At 47.1% G+C, this 22731-nt stretch overlaps 1 protein-coding gene across 2 annotated transcripts in view; it reads right to left on the reverse strand.

Moving 5' to 3' along the window:
- ACTR6 (actin related protein 6) overlaps positions 1–22731 on the reverse strand; it is a 312465-nt gene that overhangs the window by 45100 nt on the left and 244634 nt on the right. For both annotated transcript variants that reach the window (XM_085600663.1, XM_085600672.1), the window contains exon 10: positions 4376–4514. In XM_085600663.1, coding sequence (XP_085456789.1) covers positions 4376–4514 — 139 coding nt within the window. The remainder of the gene's footprint in view (positions 1–4375; positions 4515–22731) is intronic.

Raw genomic sequence — 22731 nt, forward strand, 5'->3', positions numbered from 1 at the left:
GTCTCAAAGAACCCAGACAAAAAATCTAAAAAGGTCAATCAAAAAATGACTGGAGGTAGCTCTCTCCGGATCTGAGCTGACTGGAGCGGAAAGAAAATAACAGACGTCGGCTCGCTGGAGAGGCAACTATATAGGCATCACAAAAGTAATTTACAGCATAGATGCTACGTGTGCCTGAACAACGTCACCTAGTGGCGCCCAGGGGTACTACTCACGAAAAATTTCCATATCCAGTCTGGCGGCTAGCGATAATTCTAAGGTAAGGAATCAGCGGTTAGAAGCCTCTAACAGATGTGAAATTACAGAGCTGGAAGCTTACAACTGACCAAGTAATCTCCAGATCTTTGGCCTCCCAGAGGGGGTTGATAATACTGCATTGTCGATGACAGGGTTTTTGGAAACCTGCTTTCCTAACACACTGAATATCTCCTTTGCTAAAGATTTTGAACTTGACAGTGCTCAGAGGTTCCCCACTTTCAAACCCAAGAACTCCTCATTGCGGTGTACAGTAATCTTCAAACCTCTGTGCCACCAACACTCAGAAATCATTCTTGCTCACATGAGGAAGTACAGAGTAATCTCATGGCATGTGGCTAGAAAATCCATCTCGCAAGACTTTGTCAGAGATAAGGTAACAAGGAGGAAAGGTTTTCTGGCTGTCAGGAAGAATCTCACTGGGAGAAGGAAAAATAAACTATCAAGCCAACATTCCTATTGGCCCCTCCAAATTTAAAATCTTATTAAAAGGCATAGCATTGATTTTTACTGAACCATCAGAAAAATCTCCCCTGAATTAGCCCAGCAACTCCCCCATGGAGGACTTTGTTGCATACCACATTTTTTTCCTGTCGAATGGTAGCGTGCTCGACCAGTCAACAGGTGTCAATGTTCCTTGGTTCTCTTCACCCTCCAACAGGCTGGTCTTCGCAGCTCCATGTGTCTATCCTACATCTCCATGTTTGATATCCATATTACTTTTGCTGATTCAGGAGCAACTTATTTTCAAGATTTACTGTTTTACTGTTCCTGATGTTGCCATCACAGCATCCATTACTCCCTGCTCATAATATACAAGTATTTTTTGTAATTTTGTCCACTCTGGTGCTTTTAGCTTTGGTTTCCACCTAAAACCCGGTCTGGGCCAACTTGTAGATCGTCTTTTCTTTTAAGAATTAAATGTTGTTATATCTGAATGTAATTAAACACATTCCATGCGAACCATGCACCCATTAACCCATGTTTATAGTGTTCAACCACTATTTCGCCAGTTACCTAATCCAATTCTGTTTGCTGCTGTTCTCACCCAGATCCTTGGCAGGTCTAGGTGTAGGATGTTTTCATACTAAATATTGTAGCTTGAGCTCCGCTTACATATTGTTACGGTGCGGAGCATCTCAAACTCGTCCTGGTTGCATGCTGATTACTTATCCCTTTGGCACAGCAAGTACCTGCTCCTGCCTGGATAGCCCCACCTTTCCTGGGTTTCACACCTTGTCTCTCAGGAGATTTCCTCTCTCTGCAGAGAGGTGTTATTTGTTTGTTCAATGCCCTATTTTACTATCACTCTCTCCCTATCTACCTTTCTTCTGGTCCCTCTAGTGTTATAACTCAACATTCATTGGCATCCTTCTTGCATTTGGTCATCTGTCCTTCAATGGCACTCAAATTAATCAAATACCTTTGTATCTGGTTTTCTAGTGACATATCAAAGTCGGTTTTAAACAATATACAAAAAACGGTGAGTATAATTAAAGGCATACTCATCTCGTGGTAACCTAAACAAATCTCATGGTGGAGTAGATTAAAGACCTTGAAACTTATGATTGCTTGTGGAAGGCTATGTCTCGATTTCACATTTTCCTCAATTAAGATGTTATTTACTTGCTCATGCTAGAAGTCACGCTCTGACTTGCTTTGGTCTAAAAATAAGTCTAGACTGACCCTTAAAAACATAAGACTTCTTTATGAAAAGAGAGGGTGTAATTTCGCAAACTGGGTTGCTTATCGGACTGTGTTATTGGCCACCAATAGCTCTTGTTGGCTTGACGTTGACACTTCTCTTGCTTCCGTGGTGAACAACAGAATGCTACCTTACCTTCCCCTTTCTCGCTGCCTGCGACATGAACAAGGTCACATTCTACTTTCCCCCGCTTAAAACACATTATCCTGAGCACCCTCCCAGGCACGAAAATGCTAGATTGAAGTCTGTCTTCTAACACTGATAAGTCTTATGCTATCTCCCTATGAAATAATAAAACTGAACCTGTAAATTCTACCAGAATAGGCTCCAAGTGGGCCGCCAAGGGCATCGGCTTGGTCTCTCATCTTTTCGTATGCAATGAACCCCTAAACCTTGCATACCTGCAGGAAAAACACTCTGTTTCCAATATGGATTTCTATGACTTATTAAAGATTAAATCAAAATATCCAACCTGCGACTACTTCAATCCCCAACTTTGATTCACTTCTTTCGCCTATTTCGCCGAGAAGGACATGTGAAATCAAAAATATATAAAACTTAGTGCAGCCCCCAACCCAATTCCAGCACTCCCATTCAGAAGATGCTGTCTAAATATTTTTAGAAAAAATATTTCTCCCTTTCCAGATGAGACTTGGCCCCAAATCTCCTCTAATCTACTTAAAAATAAACTCGTACCTTTACTGCCCTAAACAAAATTCTTCGTTTCTCATTTCTTGTATTGGACCTCAACCGATCTTTTCAAATTAAAATTGTTAGACTCTGACTCTTGCTGATCCTGACAATATGTCCTTCACATGTAAATGGCTAACCTCATACTGGGAATCCATAGGTAAGCAATCAATGCAATTTTTTCCATGAATATTATTCTAGACTTCGCCTTTATTTTGTTAGGCCCTCACGCAACCAACTTCCCACCAGATTGTTCAAATATGGATTTGGCCCTACTGGATCTACTACTGTCTGTCACAATTAAAATTGTTTAATCGGAATGGAAATCCTCTAACAGTGTATCATTACACACTTGGTGGGTTGGGTTACTTACCGCAGAAGTGCACACAAAAATCTGCCCTACTTACCAGAGAAGCTTGGAACTTCACAGTCAGTCTGGAAGTACCCTTGATAGCTTCTTATCCAACAAGCAGTGAATGCTCTAACCACCCAACTTTTTAATTCCTCACAAGCTATCATGAATATGCCCCTCTTCTCATGCTGACCACATGGACCTCTCCGCCTCCCTACCTTCCTCCCTCCCATGCTCCCTTTTCCCCCCATCTATCTTTGACCGCCTTCCTTTTCGAGCGAACAATGCCTAGTACAACTCTTTCGATTACCTACCCATTATGTTGTGGAAGACATTATCTCTCGGTTTCATGCTTTCCTCATTTTTAAGATGTTATTTACTTGTTTGTGATATTAGTCAAAGGTCTACTGATGCATCAGATGTATGTTTCTTCTTGGGAGCGGAGCTTTTCACCAGTGTTGTGAACGTGCTGTGCTAGTAAGCATCTTATTGTGACTTGATGGCAGATGTTTTGTCTTATTTCTCTGAAAAACATTAAAATCTGTGGAACTTAATTTTTATAATTTTTTTTTTTTTTTTACATAGAATTGCATACCATTTAGCTGTGTCGCCAAACAGTATATTTTTGAGGCCACTCATATTTTGGCCCACACATTTATTTTGTAACAATTGCCTTCTTAAAATTATTATATTGTAGATTTGCCAAGACTTGACCTTACTCAAGAATCAGAAAGGGTTTTTTGCCCTTCTCAATCTTTCTCTGTCTGTACTTTCATCTAGAAACAAACGTACTTTATTGATGTTTTAGGACAGATTTACTCAGCACCATAAGTCTATTACAATGGCATATGTGATACTGAAATTGCTAAAATGACAATTTTACCATTCACTATATTGATGTTTATTGATATTCGTAAAACGATGCAGTTGGTTGGAGTAGTATTGAAAGGAGATCATATGATTCCTGCACTATGTTTAGTAGCGACCCCCTAGTGCCAGAGAGACCAGCAAGTCATCATCAGTGCTCAGTCCGCCACTGCCAGGAAGAATATTTGCTTTGAGCTGTTCAGTGATATAATGAGGATCAAGAGAGAAGTGACTAAGAACAGGACGAAAGGGAAACCAGGCAAACACTAGACAGAGCATGCACCAACACATGAATCCTGCAGCACACAACACACAATCACTCTTACAAACCTTAAATGAGCGTGCACACTTTCACAAAGGGTGGATCACCAGATGATGCAGCTTGTAGAAGACCATAGCACTTTTGTGATTATTTTGTTATAAGAAAAGCAATGATGTTTATGTAAAGAGAATTATTTCAATCACCAAATCATAGAAAACTGTTTAATTCGAAAATTAAGACTTACTTTTCAGGTAGTATCACAGCAACGTCAAAATCAGTTGGGGTGAGACGTCTGACATCTGCATAGACTCGCTCCTTGTAGCCCGGTAGGAGAGAATTTCCACCAGTTAGTACAATATTCTTGAAGAAATGAGGCTGCATTTCTTAAAAAAGAAAAAAAAAGTATATTATACAAGGACAGAGTTTATTAAAAAACAGTATAGATGGAGTACATTAGAAGAGGATTATATCCAAAGGCACGTTTAATACCGTGGACGGGATATCTGGCACATTTGTGACTGTGTAACCCATCCACCAAACTCTAAATCAGGCCCAAAATGTCCTGAATGTTGAAACATGAAAACAATCTTGCTCCTAGTTAAGTAGAAATAAATCTCCACATACAGGTCAGGCAGTTTAAGGAGTACGGGAAAATCTACTCCTGTCCATTTCTCAAGTCAAGCTCAAAAGCAGAGGAGGGAGAACCTTTTCAGTCCAAGGTCCCTTCTTTTGGAGCACTTTGTTAGTGAAACAGTCTAAAGTATGGGCCACCATGACTTGTTTTAAGAATGCTCTTAAATCACACTTGATTCAGGTGACTGGATGATCCACCGCAAGAGAGGCCACATAATGTGGGGCTATAAATGTTATAATTCATATATTTTAATACTTAAAACAGAATATACTAATCAAAATGGACGCATCAGTCACAATCTTCCTTCCTAGTCTGAAATTTCTCATGTAGTGATAAGTCAAGTAGCACTGTGGAAATATTAGATCAGGAATAACCCACCGAATGTGGGGCAGGAACCAAAATTAAGGTTTCATAAAGATGGGAAAAGAAAACAAAATAATCAGTGTTCCTACCCATTCAAACATTTCATAACATGTCTATCACACTAAAAAATAGTCACTACCAGGTTTCCCGGAGTCATATTGCTTGCCTGTTCCACTCATCCACCTCCTTCCTCCTAACCCGCTCAACTTGTGACCTCTCCATGCCCTACCTCTATCACCTTGAACATTATCCCCACACGGTCACTCCCATCTCATAGAATCAGAATCCATTTTCTGCATGAATACCAGGTCCGATTTACCTGGTATTGAGCGACCCCAAATAGTGCAGGTCTGGGTTGACGGGAATCAGAGCCGGGGTAGGAGTATGGCTAGTTGCCACGCCGCCTGTTTGTCATAACGACTCGCTGTGCTTAAACGCTCCCATCAACACAGACCTGCACTATTTGGGGTCGCTCAATACAAGGTATATCATACCTGGTATTCATTCGCAAAGCTATGTGACTATTGCATTCCTTATAATTTTAGCACAAGCATTGCAGTATTGTAAGACTCACGATAATTCTTTTAAACCACTGGTCCTGATGAAGTGCCATAAGACCCTTTAGGGGCTACCTTAGGCAAGAAACATGTCGACCTTAAACACTACACATGCCCCTTAGGATCATTGCACCCGGCTAGGTTGCCATTGTTTTTAATTAGGTGGTTAGTGAGCCCTAGGAATAAAATTTAGGCAATAGGGTCTCCCTAAACCTATTTTAATACCAAACTGCACTCACTACACTACTTACTCCACATTCCCACACGCACCAAACAGCTTCACCAACAAGATCTTCACCAAAGAGCTCCTTCGCGGGTGCCCATCGGGCATTGCAGTGCCAGCCTGAGGAGGAGCAGGCCCATATGATGACGCATGGGGAGAGGAGTTGGCCTAACGGCTAGGGCATTCGACCTCGAATCTGGGGAATCGGGTTCGAGTCTCGGCAGTGACGCTGAACATCCTGTGATTGTGGGCAAATCACTTAATCTTCCCATGCCTAACAAAAATGAATGTGTCCACATGTAACGCAACTGGTGCTATGTAAAGCGCTCTGATACCGGGTCAAGTTCGCGCTATATAAAACTTAAAATAAAAATTTTTTTAAAAAAAGATATCCTTCGGGATGAGTGCACTTTTTCACAGACCTGAACTTTCCCACTTACACTTAGAAACTGCACATCGATCGATTATACCTAGTCCTGGGTTGGGAGTACGTGTACAGCACCTGCTTAAAAAGCTACCGGTTCCTCTCATTTTGAGAATCTTTATATACATCTCCATTCAAGTGTATGCCCAACATATACAAAGTGTTTCTTGACCAGGTCTTTAAGTGCTTTCCTGAACAGAAGGTAGGTGGTCTCTGGGAGGGAATTCCATAGGTTACTGTTAAGACAGCTTGATTTGCAGTTTTTATTTCATTGTGTCAGTTTCATGCAGTAAATATGTTTTTTAATACAAATAAGAAACTTGAGCTAAGTTTCAAACTTTTAATATTAAATACAGGATTTTAATAGCAGCTTGCCCGTGTAACCAAAATAGTAATATGTTGTGGCAGGAATGCCCCATGCCCTGAGTGCCCAACTGAGAGTATCTGATATACTGGTTTTTAGCCCACGTCTCATGCTAAGCTAGCATGTGTGCGGAGGCCTACATCTGCTCCTTACCATGAGTGCAGTGCTGGACACAGAGGGGCTCACCAAATGCACTTTCATTTGTGACAGCGGACTACCATCCCTTACAAGGGTTTGGCATGTAGAGAAGCGGAGGTCTCATACAGAGTTTTCATGATCCTGTACTTGTGACTAGACCTTTTTATCTGTGTCATGGAAGTGGAGGCCTAACAGCCCACTCGTGTAGAGTTCCACTGCTACAAGCTAACCTGGATACTAGTGCTAACATCCTTGCATTTGGGTGCCTGTATTTATCTCTTTGGTCTGTCTGATGCATATACACACACGTCTGAGTGAACCAGAATGAAAAAGGCTTGTGGGTTTTATTTGGAAAGCCCATGGCCATTTCATGTGCACAGGATGAAGGTATGGTTACTTTTCCCAGACAGTGGAAGTGTATTGCTGACATTTCGGAGATTGAAGAGAGGGGATCTAATCATTGAGGTGGGAAGTGAGGAGACAGGCTTTTCTTTAAAAGTTTGATTAGGTCCTTTTACTGCAAGGGACTACTGACTAGTCTTCCTGAGATCTGCTATCTAGTAGATGGTGGCAATGAACTGTGGGACTGCATTCTCTGTTGAAGGTTTCTTTCGATGAGGCAAATCTTTGGTTTCTCTTGTGGTTTATAAGTCATGTGCAGATTGCTTACACCTCTTTGCAGTTCTGTTGTGGAGCCCCAGCCTAGAGACGACCCAGCTGTGCGAAGCGTCACTCTGTACCGAGGTCGAGTCTGTAAGTCAACTTGAAAAGGACACATGAAAGAGAACCAGCCCAAACTGGTTCTGTAAGTGCGAACAGAGAATACACATACCCTGTCAGACTTAATCTGTATAAAAGTGGGGCGTGCCTACCCATTTCTTGACCCAGAGGGTACTCTGCTAGTTGCCTTTGAGTCTTCCTTGTTGAGAGAGGGGAGAAGATGAGGAGCAGGGCTGATGCCTGCTACAGCACCTAGGGCCAGGCAAAAGGGCTCGCAATTGCGAGAAATACTAAAGACTGGGTACACTATTCTGCCTTATTGAGGGCAACACTGTACCCTGTCTGATCATGTCCTGCTCTCCCTTACACTTTAGGTGATTTATCTCCTCATGTGTGACAGCTTCTGGAGGTTGACTGATTGTCTTCTCCAATGTCCCGCGATAAGAGGAAAAGGTGATCAGGGAGTATATGGCTACAAAGGACAACAGAGACATCGGTTGCTATTCTGTGGTATACTCTTAAAGCAGTTCGAGGGGCGTCTTCATTTCTGGGGCATCGTACCTTAAAAAAAAAAGCTAATTAAGATGCTAGAACTACATTAGAATCCCATCTAAGTCACGTGGACCAGGAACACAAACAAAAGGTTTTTAGCACCTCGATCCGAAGTTAAGGCTCATGACTAGGACAGAGCAGAATACTCCATTCTGTGCACTGAACAGAAATACTACACAATGAGTAAGAAAGCTGGAAAACTGCCTCCATATCAACTACGAGTGTGGGTCGCCCAAGAGAGAGAAAAATAATAACAAATCTAGTTAGGGGATGGGTGTCAGTCACATAGAGGAATGTATAGCATGAAGAAGTCATCACTATGTTCACTATACTAAAGCTGGGCAAGGTGCTGGGCCCACATGGATAAACAGCTCTATTTTAAGTGTTCTGCCACTAATTCACTCCAATCCTGACTTGGCTTTTTAATCATTTTGGGGCAACTGGGGGAGACGCTTCACAAGAGACTCAGGTACTCCTTAAACTGGGCGAAAACCCTTGCCCTCTGCTCATACTATAGACCCATCACGCTATTAAATCTGGACTTAAGGCTATTTACAAGCATATTAGGAACTACTTTGGGTCCTTTGTTTCTTGAGATAATAGCACCAGACCAACCTGGATCACGCCTAGCCACCAACACGAACACAACACAAAGAAAAAGAAGAAAAAAACCCACTCACGGTGTGAAATGAGCTCAGAGGACACAATGTAACATCCTCCTCCTGTTGTTCGATGCCAATGGATTGGGCCTTCATGGCGCTAGTTCTAAGAAAGGTGGTTTCACCCAACGATTACACACACGGGCCCTAGCAAGTTAAGACGCCCCACAAGCCCCAATTAGAGTTAATGGAGTTAAATCGTCAGTGATGGCGAGGGGGACGAGGTGGGGGTGCCCGCTGTTGCCACTCTTCTTTTAATTGACTCTATAGCCTTTGGCTAATACCACACACAGGCGATATAATAATAGGGTGGAATGAGGCAACAATACATATAAGTAGACATTGTATAAATAAATAACGATGCATAGGAGGTCTTACTTCACAACCAACTCCCACTCGAGTCAATCTCGGAGTATGTTGATTCCGTTAAATTGGGAAGCTAAAGAGGGGACTTACTTGGGAATCCAGATGGGACAAACCCCCAAACATACCCCTAGCCTTTCATACCCATCTGCTTTAACAACTTTTGGCAAACAGGACTTCCAGAGGTGGAAGGAAAGCAGATGTGTTACAATACGTTTTATGTTTCAGGGCAGCCAGATAGTTTTTCGCAGATATTAAGAGCCAACATCATCTACCTAAGAAAGAAAGGTCTGCCTACTTACAGATACGACACTGGGTCTTGCCCCGTTTCATTAAACAAGGAGCTTCACATTCGTTCATTCCTTATAAAAAATGGTCAAAAGATGGATCACATGACCGACTAATCATATCAAATCCCTCTAAATTCTTGCCAGGCCCAATATCTACTGAGAAGACTTCTGGACAGAAATGGTGGCAGCTTGAAAAGGACATTTTCCTGAAGTGCAGGGAATGGTTATATGACAAGGTACGCATCTCTGCTCACAGCGCCAAAATCATAGATGTACTATAAAATTCTCACCCACTAGCATTGCACCACAGATAAATTAGCTACTTTGGTTAAGTCGAGATCTGATACCTGCTTGTGGGGGAGCAGAGCCACGGGCAGATTAACACACTTGATATGGTCATGCCGCAAATGTATAGAAAGTACACGGGAGAGATATAAAAATAATTCTACCTGGCTATCGAAATGAAATATCCATGGGAGCCAGGAGCAGTGTTGCTGGTCTTGCAGTATCTAGGGAAGCCGTTCCACAGGTTCCACAAGGGGAAATAGATTATAATTGCTACCATCAAAGTGATGAACAAGTTACTTAACTTATGTAAGGTTTTTGCTGATTGAGACTTCGTACAACCGCAGATTCCTCACTTTGTGAATTATCTCAAGCACTAGACTGGCTCAAAAGAATTCTTTAGCAATTGCCTACTGCATCAATTGGTGGCGTTATGCAGTTCCATGTGTCAGAGCCTCTATATCTGCGCCACCTTCACGCGATGACCTCATTTTCTTCTGATCTCGGTCTGCACTGTTGGGACGCGGAGCCCATAGATATCAGAATACCAGTGCGCCAATCTCTAGGTTATAATCTTATTAACTGAGTGTATGAGCCCATTCTACAGAACGGGACGGAGGGTGGGTCTGTGAGGAATCTGTAGTTTGACAGAATCTCTACGAGGTAAGGCTTTACCGAAGGCAAGTAATTTGTTCTTCTGATAGACTTCGAACTGCAGATGTATCACCTTGAAAATAGTTACCAAAGCAGTACCTCCCCACGTTCTAGGTCTGTGGAATGGCCCAGACCAGGAAATCCTGCAGGACAGATCTGTCAAAGTGCCCTTCCCGCTGGACCATGCTGTCTGTGATCTTGGAATACCTGGAACCAATGGTGAAGTCTGTGGGACTGCAGAATGGGGGTATGGAAATAGGCATCCTGCAAATCCAATGCCACCATCTGTCTTGTGGATCATACATAATTTGTGCCAGAGTGCGTATCTTTCATTTGGCCTTCCTGAGGGAGAAGTTCACAGGGCAAAGACCTGGGATGGGGCACCAAAAAATTAGAATGACAACCAGTCCGGATCTCTGAAACTGGCACTCTTTCAATGTCTCCCTGGGCCTGAGAGCTTAACCTCGTAATTGGAGTATGGCCAAGTGATCCCCTGGGAGATGTTTCAGGATTTGACAGGCAAAGTAGGGAGTAACCGAGTTCCACAATCTGGGGCACCCATTTGGTTGGATTTTATGCTCTACAATCGAGGGAGGTGAAAGGAGATGTGGCCTCTCAATGAGCAATCAAATGCTGCTGAGGATGACTTAGAGGTTTTTGTGGAAGCTTCGGGAGAGGGGACTGGAGGGCCTCTACATTGTCTGATTGATTCCAGCACTCTGCCTCGAAAGGACAGGGAGGCCTGTTGCTGAGGTACGTTTTGATGTTGCCTCCATTGGAATCCCCTGCCGAAGCATAGAAAGGTGAGAGTTTTGTTGAGAAACTGCCAAACTGGTGGCGCTAGGCCTACAGTGAGCAGTGGCTTTGCTCTCCTTAAACCATTCTAAGGCAACATTCAACCTGGCTCCAAACAGCCTAAAGCAGTGTTTCTTAACCTGTGGTCAGGGGAAACGTGGGGGTCTGCAACAAATTAAAAAACTAAATACCATTAACAAATTAATAATATGCATATACGTTACTTACCTTCGGTAACGATATATCTGTAAGAAACATAGGTTAGTTATAGATTCCTTACCTTAGAATTACCCCCAGGTGTCAGACTGGATCCGGAAAGTTGAAAGGTGGCGTCGGTCGACTCCGCGTTCGTCGTTGGCATCGTGGTCGGCGGGATGACTTCGCGGTAGCTACATACACGCCGCCCTCACGCGCAGACGTCAGTTCTGTACACGACTTTCCACGGCAGAAGCGCAGAGCCATGGAAGACACTAACCACTGGTGCACAAAACTAGGGCCCTGAAAGAAGTCCTTAACCTTAGAAGTCAGTTCGCACAACGTGAAGGATGGGTGGGGCAGTAAGGAATCTATAACTAACCTATGTTTCTTACAGATATATCGTTAACTTAGAATAGATACCGCAGCAATACCAACCCCGGAGGTGGGTCTGCGAACTAAGTTCACACCAGAAAGTCCTGGAGAACAGAACAACCAAAGAAGCAGTCTCTCCGGACTTGGCTGTCCAGGAAGTAGTGTTTGGTGAATGTGTGCAGAGATGCCCACGTAGCTGCCTGACAGATAACATTAAGGGGGACTTCCCGTCCCAAATCAGTGGTAGCTGCCGTCGCCCTGGTGGAATGGGTGCGCAGTCCCACTGGGGCTCCTTCTTTGCCAAAGAATAGCAAGCTTTGATGCACAAAACGACCCACCTAGAGATGGTACGTTTGTGCACGGCCCGACATTTCTTGGCACCCACGTATCCAACAAAGAGCTGGTCATTCACCCGGAATTGTTTGGTGCGATCCAAATAGACAGAAAGCGCACTTTTTGGATCCAGACGGTGGAGCCTCTCTTCCTCCTTTGAAGGATGCGGAGGAGGAAAGAAGGTGGGCAAAGTGATGGTTTGGCCAATGTGGAAAGAAGTAACCACTTTGGGAAGAAAGGAAGGTCTAGTTCGGAGGACGACCTTATCCGGATGAACAGCCAGAAAGGGAGGCTTGGAATAAAGAGTTTGGAGCTCACTCACCCGCGCAGAGTTGGTGGCCACCAGAAAGGCAGTTTTCAAAGTCAGAAGCCTGAGAGGATAGTTATGTAGGGGCTCAAAGGGAGCGCACATAAGATATGTAGGCACCAAGTACAAGTCTCACAGGGGCATTACAAAGGGAACAGGAGGAAAAAGATGAGTAATGCCCTTAAGGAAATGTTTTAAAACAGGGGACTTGAAAAGAGAAGGCTGATCAGCAAGCCTAAGGAAGTCTGAAATGGCTGAGCGATAGCCCTTTAGAGTGCCCAGAGCAGAGCCCTGCTGGGCCAAAAAAAGGAGGAACAAGAGAATCTCAGAAAGAGGGGTGGAAAGGGGATCCACAGCCTTTGCTGTACACCATGCCACAAATTTGTTCCATCTGCAGGCGTATACCGTCTTAGTGGAGGGAAGCCTGGCTGCCAAGATAACATCGCAGACTTCGGGAGGCAGATCAAACGACATCAACTGCCACCGCTCAATCTCCATGCAAGGAGGTGGAGGCTGGACAGGTTTGGGTGGAGGACCGTCCCTTGCTGCTGTGACAGAGATTCTCCCGAAGAGGCGCTCTGATCGGAGGATCGATGGCCATGTGTAGCAGCTCGGGATACCAGACTCTGCGTGCCTAATCCAGAGCCACAAGATTGACTTGGGCCCGGTTGCGTTTGATCTTCTTCAGCACTCTGGGCAGAAGTGGTATAGGCAGAAAGGCGTATAGAAGACCGCAACTCCACTCGCAGCGAAAAGCCTTGCCTAGCAAGTACCGCCTTGGAAATTCCAACACGCAGAATTGATGACATTGCGTGTTCTTTTCGGTGGCGAATAGATCTAACCAAGGCTCTCCCCACTGTCGAAAGAGACCTTGCACCACCTCCGAGTGAAGATGCCATTCGTGATCCATCATGCACCTGCAGCTGAGTTTGTGCGCCCTGGCGTTCAGGGAACCTGCCAGGTGTTGAACCACCAGGGATATTCCCTGATGTTCCAGCCATGTCCAGAGACGGAGAGCCTCTTGACAAAGGGTCTACAACCCCACCCCGGATATGCCCTGATGTTCCAGCCATGTCCAGAGACGGAGAGCCTCTTGACAAAGGGTCTACAACCCCACCCCGGATATGCCCTGATGTTCCAGCCATGTCCAGAGACGGAGAGCCTCTTGACAAAGGGTCTACAACCCCACCCCGCCTTGTTTGTTACAGTACCATATAGTGTTGTCCGTGAACACCTGCACTACTCTTCCCCAGACAGAGGAAAGGAATGCTTTGAGTGCAAGACCAATCGCCCGAAGCTCCAGAAGGTTGATGTGGAGTCCAGACTCCGCCAGAGACCATAGGCCTCTGATCTCCGCCTCCCCCATGTGACTGCCCCATCCCAGAAAAGATGCTTTGGTCACCACTGAAAACTCTGGTTGAGGAAGGGAGAGGGATCTGCCGTCGACCCAATCCTGGTTTGCTAGCCACCACTGGATTTGGTGATCTGGACGCAATCGGACAGGTTCCCCTGATGTTGTGCCCACTGGAACTTCAGGACCCACTGCACAGCCCGCATAGGCCATCTGGCATGGTCCACCAGCAGGATGTAGGAGGCCATCAGGCCCAGTAGCCTGAGGGTCATCCTGACCGAAACCCGGGATAAAGGCTGAAAGATCGGAATCATAGCCTGCATATCCCAGACTCGCTGTTCGGGAGGATAGACCCAAAACTGCATTGTGTCCAGAACCTCTCTGATGAAGAGGAGCTTCTGAGAGGCAGTCAGGTGTGCCTTCGGCACGTTGATGGAGAACCCCAGCGATAGCAGGAGATCGGCCGTAGTCTGGAGGTGGGAGACAACAGCCTGGGGCAAGCCCGCCTTCAAAAGCGTCGAGATAGGGGAAGACTGGAACCCCCGATCTGCGCAGATGAGCAGCGTCCACCGCAATCACTTTCGTGAACACCCGAGGGGCGCTGGTAAGGCCAAAGGGGAGCATGGTAAATTGAAAGTGCTTGTGGCCTACCATGTGGGCCGGCAGGACGGGGATGTGAAAATAAGCGTCCTGCATGTTCAATGCTACCATCCAGTCTCCAGGGTCGAGGGCAGACAGGACCTGAGCTAGCGTCAACATTTTGAACTTCTCCTTCCGGAGGAAGCGGTTGATGTTCCTTAGATCCAAGATAGGACGCAGGCCTTTGTCCTTCTTGGGCACCAGAAAGCAGTGGGAATAGCAACCACGACCTACTTCTGGGACAGGAACGCGCTCGATGCCTCCCTTGGCTAAGAGTGCTGAAACTTCCTGTTGGAGAAGGGCCAGATGATCCTCCGACATAGGATGGTACTGAGGTGGCAAGGATGGAGGGCTAGTCTCGAAGGGGAGGGAGTAGCCCCTTCGGACTATTTGCAAGACCCACCTGTTCAACATGATGGTGCGCCAGTGGGAGAGGTAATGGCAAATCCTGGCACCCACTGGTGTTTGGTGGCCCTGAAAGGTCGGACTAGGAGGGTTTGGAGGCTGCTGCAGAGGGGGCTGTGGTGGACTGGCTCGCCCGCTGGCCCCCAGAACCACGGCGGTGGTTCCCACGTCCCTGGCCACACAGGGGCTGAACAGCTTGGGCTGGCTTGTGGCTCTGGGTGGGACGTGGCGGGGCACCCCTTCCGTAGCCGCGAAAGGCAGACTGCGCAGGGCGGGTGGTGAAGAGGCCCAAGGACCTAGCCATAGCCAGAGAGTCCTTAAAGCGCTCCAGCACGTTGTCTGCCTTATCGCAGAATAGGCGACGGCCATCAAAGGGCATGTCCATAAGAGTGGATCGGACATCACCTGAAAAAACAGTCGACCTCAACCAGTCATAGCGTCGAAGGGCTACCGACATGGGAATTGTCCTGCCTAGTGAGTCGCAGTATCCAGCCCACAGCGGATGGTAAACTTTGCTTCGACTCTTCCCTTCGGCCACTGCACGGGAGAGAATGGCCCGGGCCTCCTCCGGGAACTGGGGCAGCACTTGCGCTACCGTATCCCACATGGAGTGGGTGTAAAGCCCTAACAGAAATGCGGTATTTACCGACCGCAGTCCCAAGCTGGAGGAAGAAAACATCTTCCCAAGATGGTCCAGCTTTTTGGATTCCCTATCAGGTGGTGCGTTAGGGAATTCGCCTCTTGAGGTGTAGGCTTGGACCACCAAGCTCTCAGGGGTGGGGTGTTGGGAGAGGAAAGTTGGGTTGCCCGGAACCGGCCGGTGACGTCGGGCAATCATCCTATCCACAGGAGCCCCTGTGTTGGGCCTGGACCAGGTCCCCAAAAGGATGTTGGTGAGGGCTTCATTAAATGGGAGCAGGGGCTCCGAAGAGCTCGCTGCCGGTTGAAGCACCACTGTCAGGAGGTTAGTCCTGACTGCCACCGTAGGTAGCTCGCGGCTGAGAGCCTTGGCTGCCCTACGCAACACCACGGCGTAAGGCGCTCCCTCCTCCCTGGCCACGGTAGGTGGAGACAACATGCCAAGGACTGGCGAGGTATCCAAACCACTGGCTTCCCCCAGTTCCTCTCTCCAGTCCGGTTCATAGCCCAACTGGCCAGTCAGAGGGTCTCCAGAACCCACCCAGTACTCCTGACCCTCCTCTGGCTGCCAATCTGGTCTAAAAGAGCCAGGGTAGAACAAGGGCACATAAGTACCAATTGGCATCGGATCCAGCGTCGGTTGACGCCAGTCAGGCTCCGTATCGGGATGGAGGCCGGGGTCGAAGCTGGCTGGGGACACAACCGGCGTTGGCTGCGGACGTGGTGTCAGTAGAATTGGAGCCGGGGGAGGTGTAATAAGGTCAACCGCTGCTGAACCACATCCAGGCCTGGATCCGAGAGGGGACCCTGCGGTGCCGGGGCCGGAGCCACCAGTGTCGAAGGCCCAGGGCCCCCAGCTGAGTCCGCGGGGCCTGAAGGCGCGCCGGCGGAGTCGGCCTGCCCAAAGATGGTATGTATCGCTTTATAAAATTGGCGAAGCTGGACAGGGGTCGCTCCAGGTCCCCGGAAGGGAGGGAAACCCGGAGTTGACCCTTCAGGCTACGCACGCAGAGCCGCAGGAGAGGCACCACCCACATCCCTCGTCGCGTCGTCCGACGGATGGGGAGAAGTCAAAGAGCGATGATGCTTCTTCGACTTCTTCTTGTGCTTTAACTTACCTGACCCCGAGTGCGAATACTTGGAAGAAGAGTGATGATAATGACTCCGTGACTGGTCCCTCGACCTCCCACGTGACCGGGACCTCGAGCAGCGCAGAGCCTACTGCCGGGCCTCGAGAAGCTTTCGGGACCGCTCCCGCAAAGACTTCGGATTCATGGTCCGGCAGTTGGAGCATGACTTGGGGTGGTGGTCGCGCTCCAGCCAAACAGGCACATGCGGTGCGGATCCGTCACCGATATCAGTCGGCTACAGGAACCGCAAGCCTTGAAGCATCCCTGATGTGCACCAGGAGTCGAAGATTCAAAAACGGTGTAGACAAGAAGTCAGTCTAAAAGTGACTGGAGGTACCTCTCTCTCCGGATCTGCGCTGGCTGGTGCGGAAAAAGAAAGAACTGACGTCAGCACGCGAGGGCAGCGTCTATGTAGTTACCGCAACGTCATCCCAGCAACCACGACACCAACGACGAACGTGGAGTCGACCGACGCCACCTTTCGACGTTCATGGGTACTGCTGATGAAAAACATTCCGGATCCAGTTTGACGCCTGGGGGTAATTCTAAGGTAAGGAATCTATAACTAACTGTTTCTTTCAGATATAAAGGATCAAAATGTATAACTGAAAATTGTTCTATAAATTTGAAAGCATTTGCAACTGGAGACTAAAAATTAACTTAGTATCCTCCAGTTGATCAGAGAGAGCAGTGAAAGCACATCAAAAAGAATATAGTATGGACGATTGAATTTAGAAAAGCTGAAACCTTCCCATTGAAATGTCACAATTTGTGTATTTGGCTTCATTATTAAATGTTTTCATGTTTTTGTGTATTGTCTTGCTGTTTAAATCATCAAAACTGCTTCGATCAGGGTCCCCAGATTCCAGTAATGATTCAGTGGGGGTACCCGGATTACAGTACTGATTAAGTGGGGGTCTACAGAAGTCAAAAGGTTAAGAGCCATTGGCCTAGAGATGTCGAATGGCATGTCCATGAAAGATTGTTGGACATTGGACAAGAAGCCTGTGTAACAAATCCAGGCATAATGCCAAAGTATTATGCTGGTACCAGCTGCCCTACCCAGACAGTCAGTGGCATCCAAGCCTGACTGCAGGGAGTACTTTTCTGCATCCTGGCCATCCATAATGAAGCGTTGCAGGGTTGGTCATCTATCTTCCAGGTTAGCTGGCATGCAAGCATCTCCCAATGAGGTAAGTAGTATGCAAGGACCTGACACCATGATAGGAGGATGAAAAACATATGCTTGGCAAAAGTTTCCAAGTGGTTTGACTCTGTAAGGAGGGGTTGTAGGAAAGGCATTTGGGTTACGGTGACTTGTGGATGACTGTACTACCAAGCTCTCCCGAGTTGGGTGCTGGAGGAGAAAATCTGGATCTCTGGGAGCGGAATTACATTGCCACTTCTCTATTAACAAGAGGGCATGATCCTAGCTTCACCCAGGTGCCAACCAGTATGTCAGTTAGGGCCTCTTTGAATGGAATCAGATGTTGGTTTGTCTGGCCTGGGCTGAGTACCTCCTTTAAAACGTTCGTCTTCACCTCCGTTGTGGGCAGGGTGAGAGCTAAAATCTCTGCCGCTCTCCTAATCACTGCTGGGAAGGAGGCAGACTTCTCTGTTGCCAATAGTCGGGATAAGTTAGAAAAGGCTATTGCCAAGAGAGATGTGCAGCCAATTGGCATACTATAGACCAAGAAATAGTTTTTTTTGTCATAAAGGGTATCATCGTCATCATCATTATCAGCATGAGGTTGGGAGGTTTTTAGGTCAGAGTCGGAATACATGTGTCAAGACTTCAGAGAGTGGAGGGGTGTGGCAACCCATGGATGCGGTGTCAGTCATGAGTCCAGAGAAGGCTTCGGACATTGCGCCTCAGGTGGCGTCAGCAGAGGCGGGCTCTTAGACAGGGCCGTCCTTGAAGCGAGGTCGAGTGGTGCAGTCGGCATCAGATCCGCCAGCGGTAAATTGACTGGACACCACTTTGGATCCTTTTCTTTTTTTTTTTACAACTTTATTTATTGTTTTTTTCCCCATACATTGCGCACAACATGCCATGGCAATGACACAGTAATATTAGCAAACAGTTTTACAGGCACATGTAGAGTAACAGTGGACTATAACATAAGAAGCATTGCGCTGAAGTAGATCACGTACTATTTCAACCAGCAACACACTAATAGTCTATACATCAGACAGCACAGCATTGAATAAGTGAGCTCTCAGGTGGCATCTGATACCGTGAGTGTGTGCCTAGCAGTGCACCTCTATGATTAATTACGGACTGATTATGCAGTACAATTCTTTGTCCCCTCAACTTTACGGTTTCGCCCCAGCATCATGTCTAACAGCAGTGTAGGGTTGACTACTCTCCCAGTGTTGGGTAGTGTTCTGCTCGTCTGTGGGTCTCATGCTTACCCACATTGTGAAAAGTCTCCATATGTCTTTGGTCCTAGATGCTTGAGGCATTATGTTCCAGTGGGCCGCTAGCTGCTCTTGGCAATAGGTGATGTCATGTATCAAGGCGTCTATTCGAGAAGCCGTGGATGTACCCCAGTGCATTGCTATTCTCCGCTCAGCTAGCAGCAGCATCATCATGATGGCAAAGCGAGTCGTAGTAGGAGTAGCAGTTTTAACTAATCCCTATAGCGCTACAAGTGCCGTGCGTTCTAAGCAAAGACCTGTAACATCCTGTATAGTCACATACACCCCATTCCAGTAGCAGGATATACATGGACAGACCCATGCCAAGTGTAAGAATGGGGTATGTGCATGGTTGCATCGCCAGCAGTCCACATCTGGCCTCAAACTCATTCTATGGAACTTTAGGGGGGTTAGGCATACGCGATGGAGGAATTTGAAGTGTATGAGTCTTAGTTTGTAGTTCATGAGAGTTTTGTAAGTGGAGAACAGCAATATGCCCATTGTTCATCTGTAGGGGGCGGGTCTGTGCGCCATTGCGCTACCGCACTGGACGTCGTGACTGGTGAGGTTGATTAAGTAATGTTGTATAGACGTGTGATCAGCTTACGGGGTGATGGATTGGTTTTCTAGTGCAGTCGGAGCAGGCGGTGTGTTTGGAAAAGAGGAGTGTAGTTGCCTATATGTGGCTCTGAGTTGATAGTATATTAATAGGTCAGCTAGTGACAGTCGGGAACCGTCAGAGACCAGTGGTCGAGTCAAAAATGAGTTGTCTGGGTATAGGTCCGTCATTAAACGTGTATAAGCCCATCTGATGTGTGCGCTGTATATCTCCTCTATCATGTAAAGGAGGAATGAGTGAATGGTGCGCAAGTGGTATTGTTGGCATGTAAAACATCTGGACGTTTGCGCATTTTCGCAGTCCCTCCCAAGCCCAACACAGGGACTACACTGTGTTCATCTCATCACCTGTCTTCTTGTATGTCTGATATAAGGCAACCTGCAGCGGTGTAGGCACTGCCACGCCCTGTTCCACAGCTGCATGCGGTTGAAAAGGGGTCGGATGTACCCAGTACTGCAGGTAGTGGGCCTGAGCATATAATTCAAGATACGATGCACCCATGCCTCCTTGCGCAAGTGGCAGCGTTAGGAGCTCCCAGTTTATTCGTGGCTGTTTGCCTGCCCATGTGAGAGTCACCATCAAGGAGCGTCTGCGTTCGCGGCAGTGGAATGTTTGCAAACAAACATAGACATTTTGGCAGAACCACTATGTTGGCTATGGCAATTCTTCCAGCCAGGGATATTGGCAGTTTCGACCAGGCATCTAGTTGCCTTCCAGCTAATTTGTGAATTGGCCATAATTCATTTGGCAGATCTCTTGGACGTCTCTACTGAGCCAGATCCCTAAATATCAGATCGGTCCCTTAGCCCAAGTCAATGGGAAATTAAATTCAACTGTGATTACAGCATCAGTCAGGAGAAGAAGATTCGACTTTGCCCAGTTGATGCCTATACCAGACATACCTCCGAACTGAACAACCTCCCTTAATGCGGGGAGGTTGTTCAGTTCGGAACCCTGCCTGGTTCAGGCTGTTATTGGAAAGGGATCAGATATCAGATTGTTCACTCTCAATTGCGCTGTAGGTTTGGTATATAACAAATGGATTAATTGAATGAGCTTTGAGCTGAGACCGAGCCTCGGTAATATGGTAAACGGTTATGGCCCCTTTAGGGAGTCCAACGCCTTTGTGGCATCTATGAAGGCTGCGGATCTAACTGGTGCAGCGTGGAGAAGAAAGTACGCAAGTTGTGTGTGGTGGATCTGCCCAGGATAAACCCTGACCGGTCTGGCCTGACCATAAGCGGGAGGAGCAGTTGTAGCCTGGTGGCTAGTAGTTTGGCCAGAATTTTGGCATCTATGTTAATAAGTGACAGTGGGAGGTAGGAGTCGCATGAGTTAGCCGGCTTATCAGGTTTAGGATTGATATTATCACTGCTTCACGCATGGTCTGCAGAAGTAAACCCCACTCCAGAGACTCCTGACAGACTGCCAGAAGGGGAGGGGTGAGTTGGGCAGCGTACGTCTTGTAAAAAGAAGTTGTCAGAGCATCAAGTCTGGGGGCTCTGCCTCCTGGCATTCTTTTTTTAGGGTTTTAACGATATCCTCGGCAGTGAAGGGATCGTGCAGGTACGCACGATGGGCCTCACTCAGCCACACCAGTTCTATTGAATCCAGGCAGGTCAGTAGCTCGGGCTGGGGTCGCTATGCGTGGCAGTGTAGAGTGTAGTATAAAGGTCCCCCAGCAGTTGGAGTGTGGCAGCCTGTCCTCTTACTGGGTGAGGGTCAGTGTCCAGCAGCTCAGTGATGTAGGCAGAGGAACGTGTGCGTTAGTCCTCTGCCTGAGCGATCTCCCTCAAAGCAACGCTTGACTTGGACATGCTTACCCAGGAAGTGGGTCTCCCTGCACACCTCCTCACTGTACTTAGTCAGTTTCTCTCTAAAGGTGGCAAGGTGCATCGATGCGCCAGTCCGATAATACAGTAGCTCAGCATCCCGCATGTCTCGCTCCAGTCTGGCCAGCATCTGCCTAATGAACTTTAGCACCCTTGATTGTTTAGCTATGCATGCTCCCCTTACCACTGCTTTGCAAGCTTCCCATAACGTTGAAGAGGAGGCCACAGTCTCCTCATTTAAGGAGAAGAATTGTGCTAGTTCCTCTCCTATCTTCTCCTTAAACACCGTATCTAACAAAGCATTGTGGGGGAGCGCCAGCAGAATGCTCGGACCATCGCCTGTGGAATGTTCCAGCTAAACAGGGCAGAGGCATGGTCCGACAGTGTGCGTGGCATGTTGCGAGTGTCTGTAGTCCAGGTTGCAACATCCCCAGTGACAAGCCAGAAGTCCAGCCTGGACCAGGCACTGTTATGTGATGAAATGCATGTACCCTCCGACGCTTCCGGATGCCAGCTGTGCCAGATATCTATGAAACTGTTATCTTTAGCCAGGGAGTGCAACTTGTGACTGGCTCTTGGGTGCAGCTGTCGGGAGGAGCCTACTCGATCAAGCGAGTCACTCATTATTACATTAAAATCCCCCCCACACCACTGTATCATAGCCAAGCAATGTGACTTTTGCCCAGACGGTGTCAAAAAATTCAGGGTCATCTACGCTGGGTCATAAATTGCACCAAGTGCTATTGGGGTAGTCACCAGTGTGCCTCTTAAAATTATATAAATAGACCATCTGGGTCTAGTATTTCTCGGGTAACTTGCCAGCCAACATTTCGCATAATCAATATTGCTACGCCTCTAGCATAATTAGAGTATGTGGCTGAGTATACCTCTCCCTAGTACCTGTTATGGAGTTTGGGGTCTATGGTATTTTTGAGGTACATTTCTTGTAAGAAGCAGATGTCTATTTCATGCCTAATCAAATAGGAGTGCACAAGTCTAGCCTTCCTGCGGTCATTGAGACCTCGAATGTTCCATGTAATGAACGTTACAGCTGTCATCTGTCTGGATATTGTCTCAGCCTTGTGCTACAGCGAAAGTGACCTGCATTGCAGAGCTTTCCTTGTGCCATAGTTGCAAAGTGATGTATGGTACCCATGGTAAATAGTGCGTGTGCCGGGTCCCGGAGCCTGTGATCGTGTTTACTTGTGTGATCTATATCAAATGCCCACCAAGTTCCTGCTTCCCCCCACCACCCCACTTTGCGAACTTCCCCAGCCCCCTTTCCTCCCACACCAACCCCCAACTAGGCTGTGATCCCCATTCCTCTCCTCCT

This window comes from Triturus cristatus, chromosome 1_2 (assembly GCF_964204655.1).
Source record: "Triturus cristatus chromosome 1_2, aTriCri1.1, whole genome shotgun sequence".
Lineage (NCBI taxonomy): Eukaryota > Metazoa > Chordata > Amphibia > Caudata > Salamandridae > Triturus > Triturus cristatus.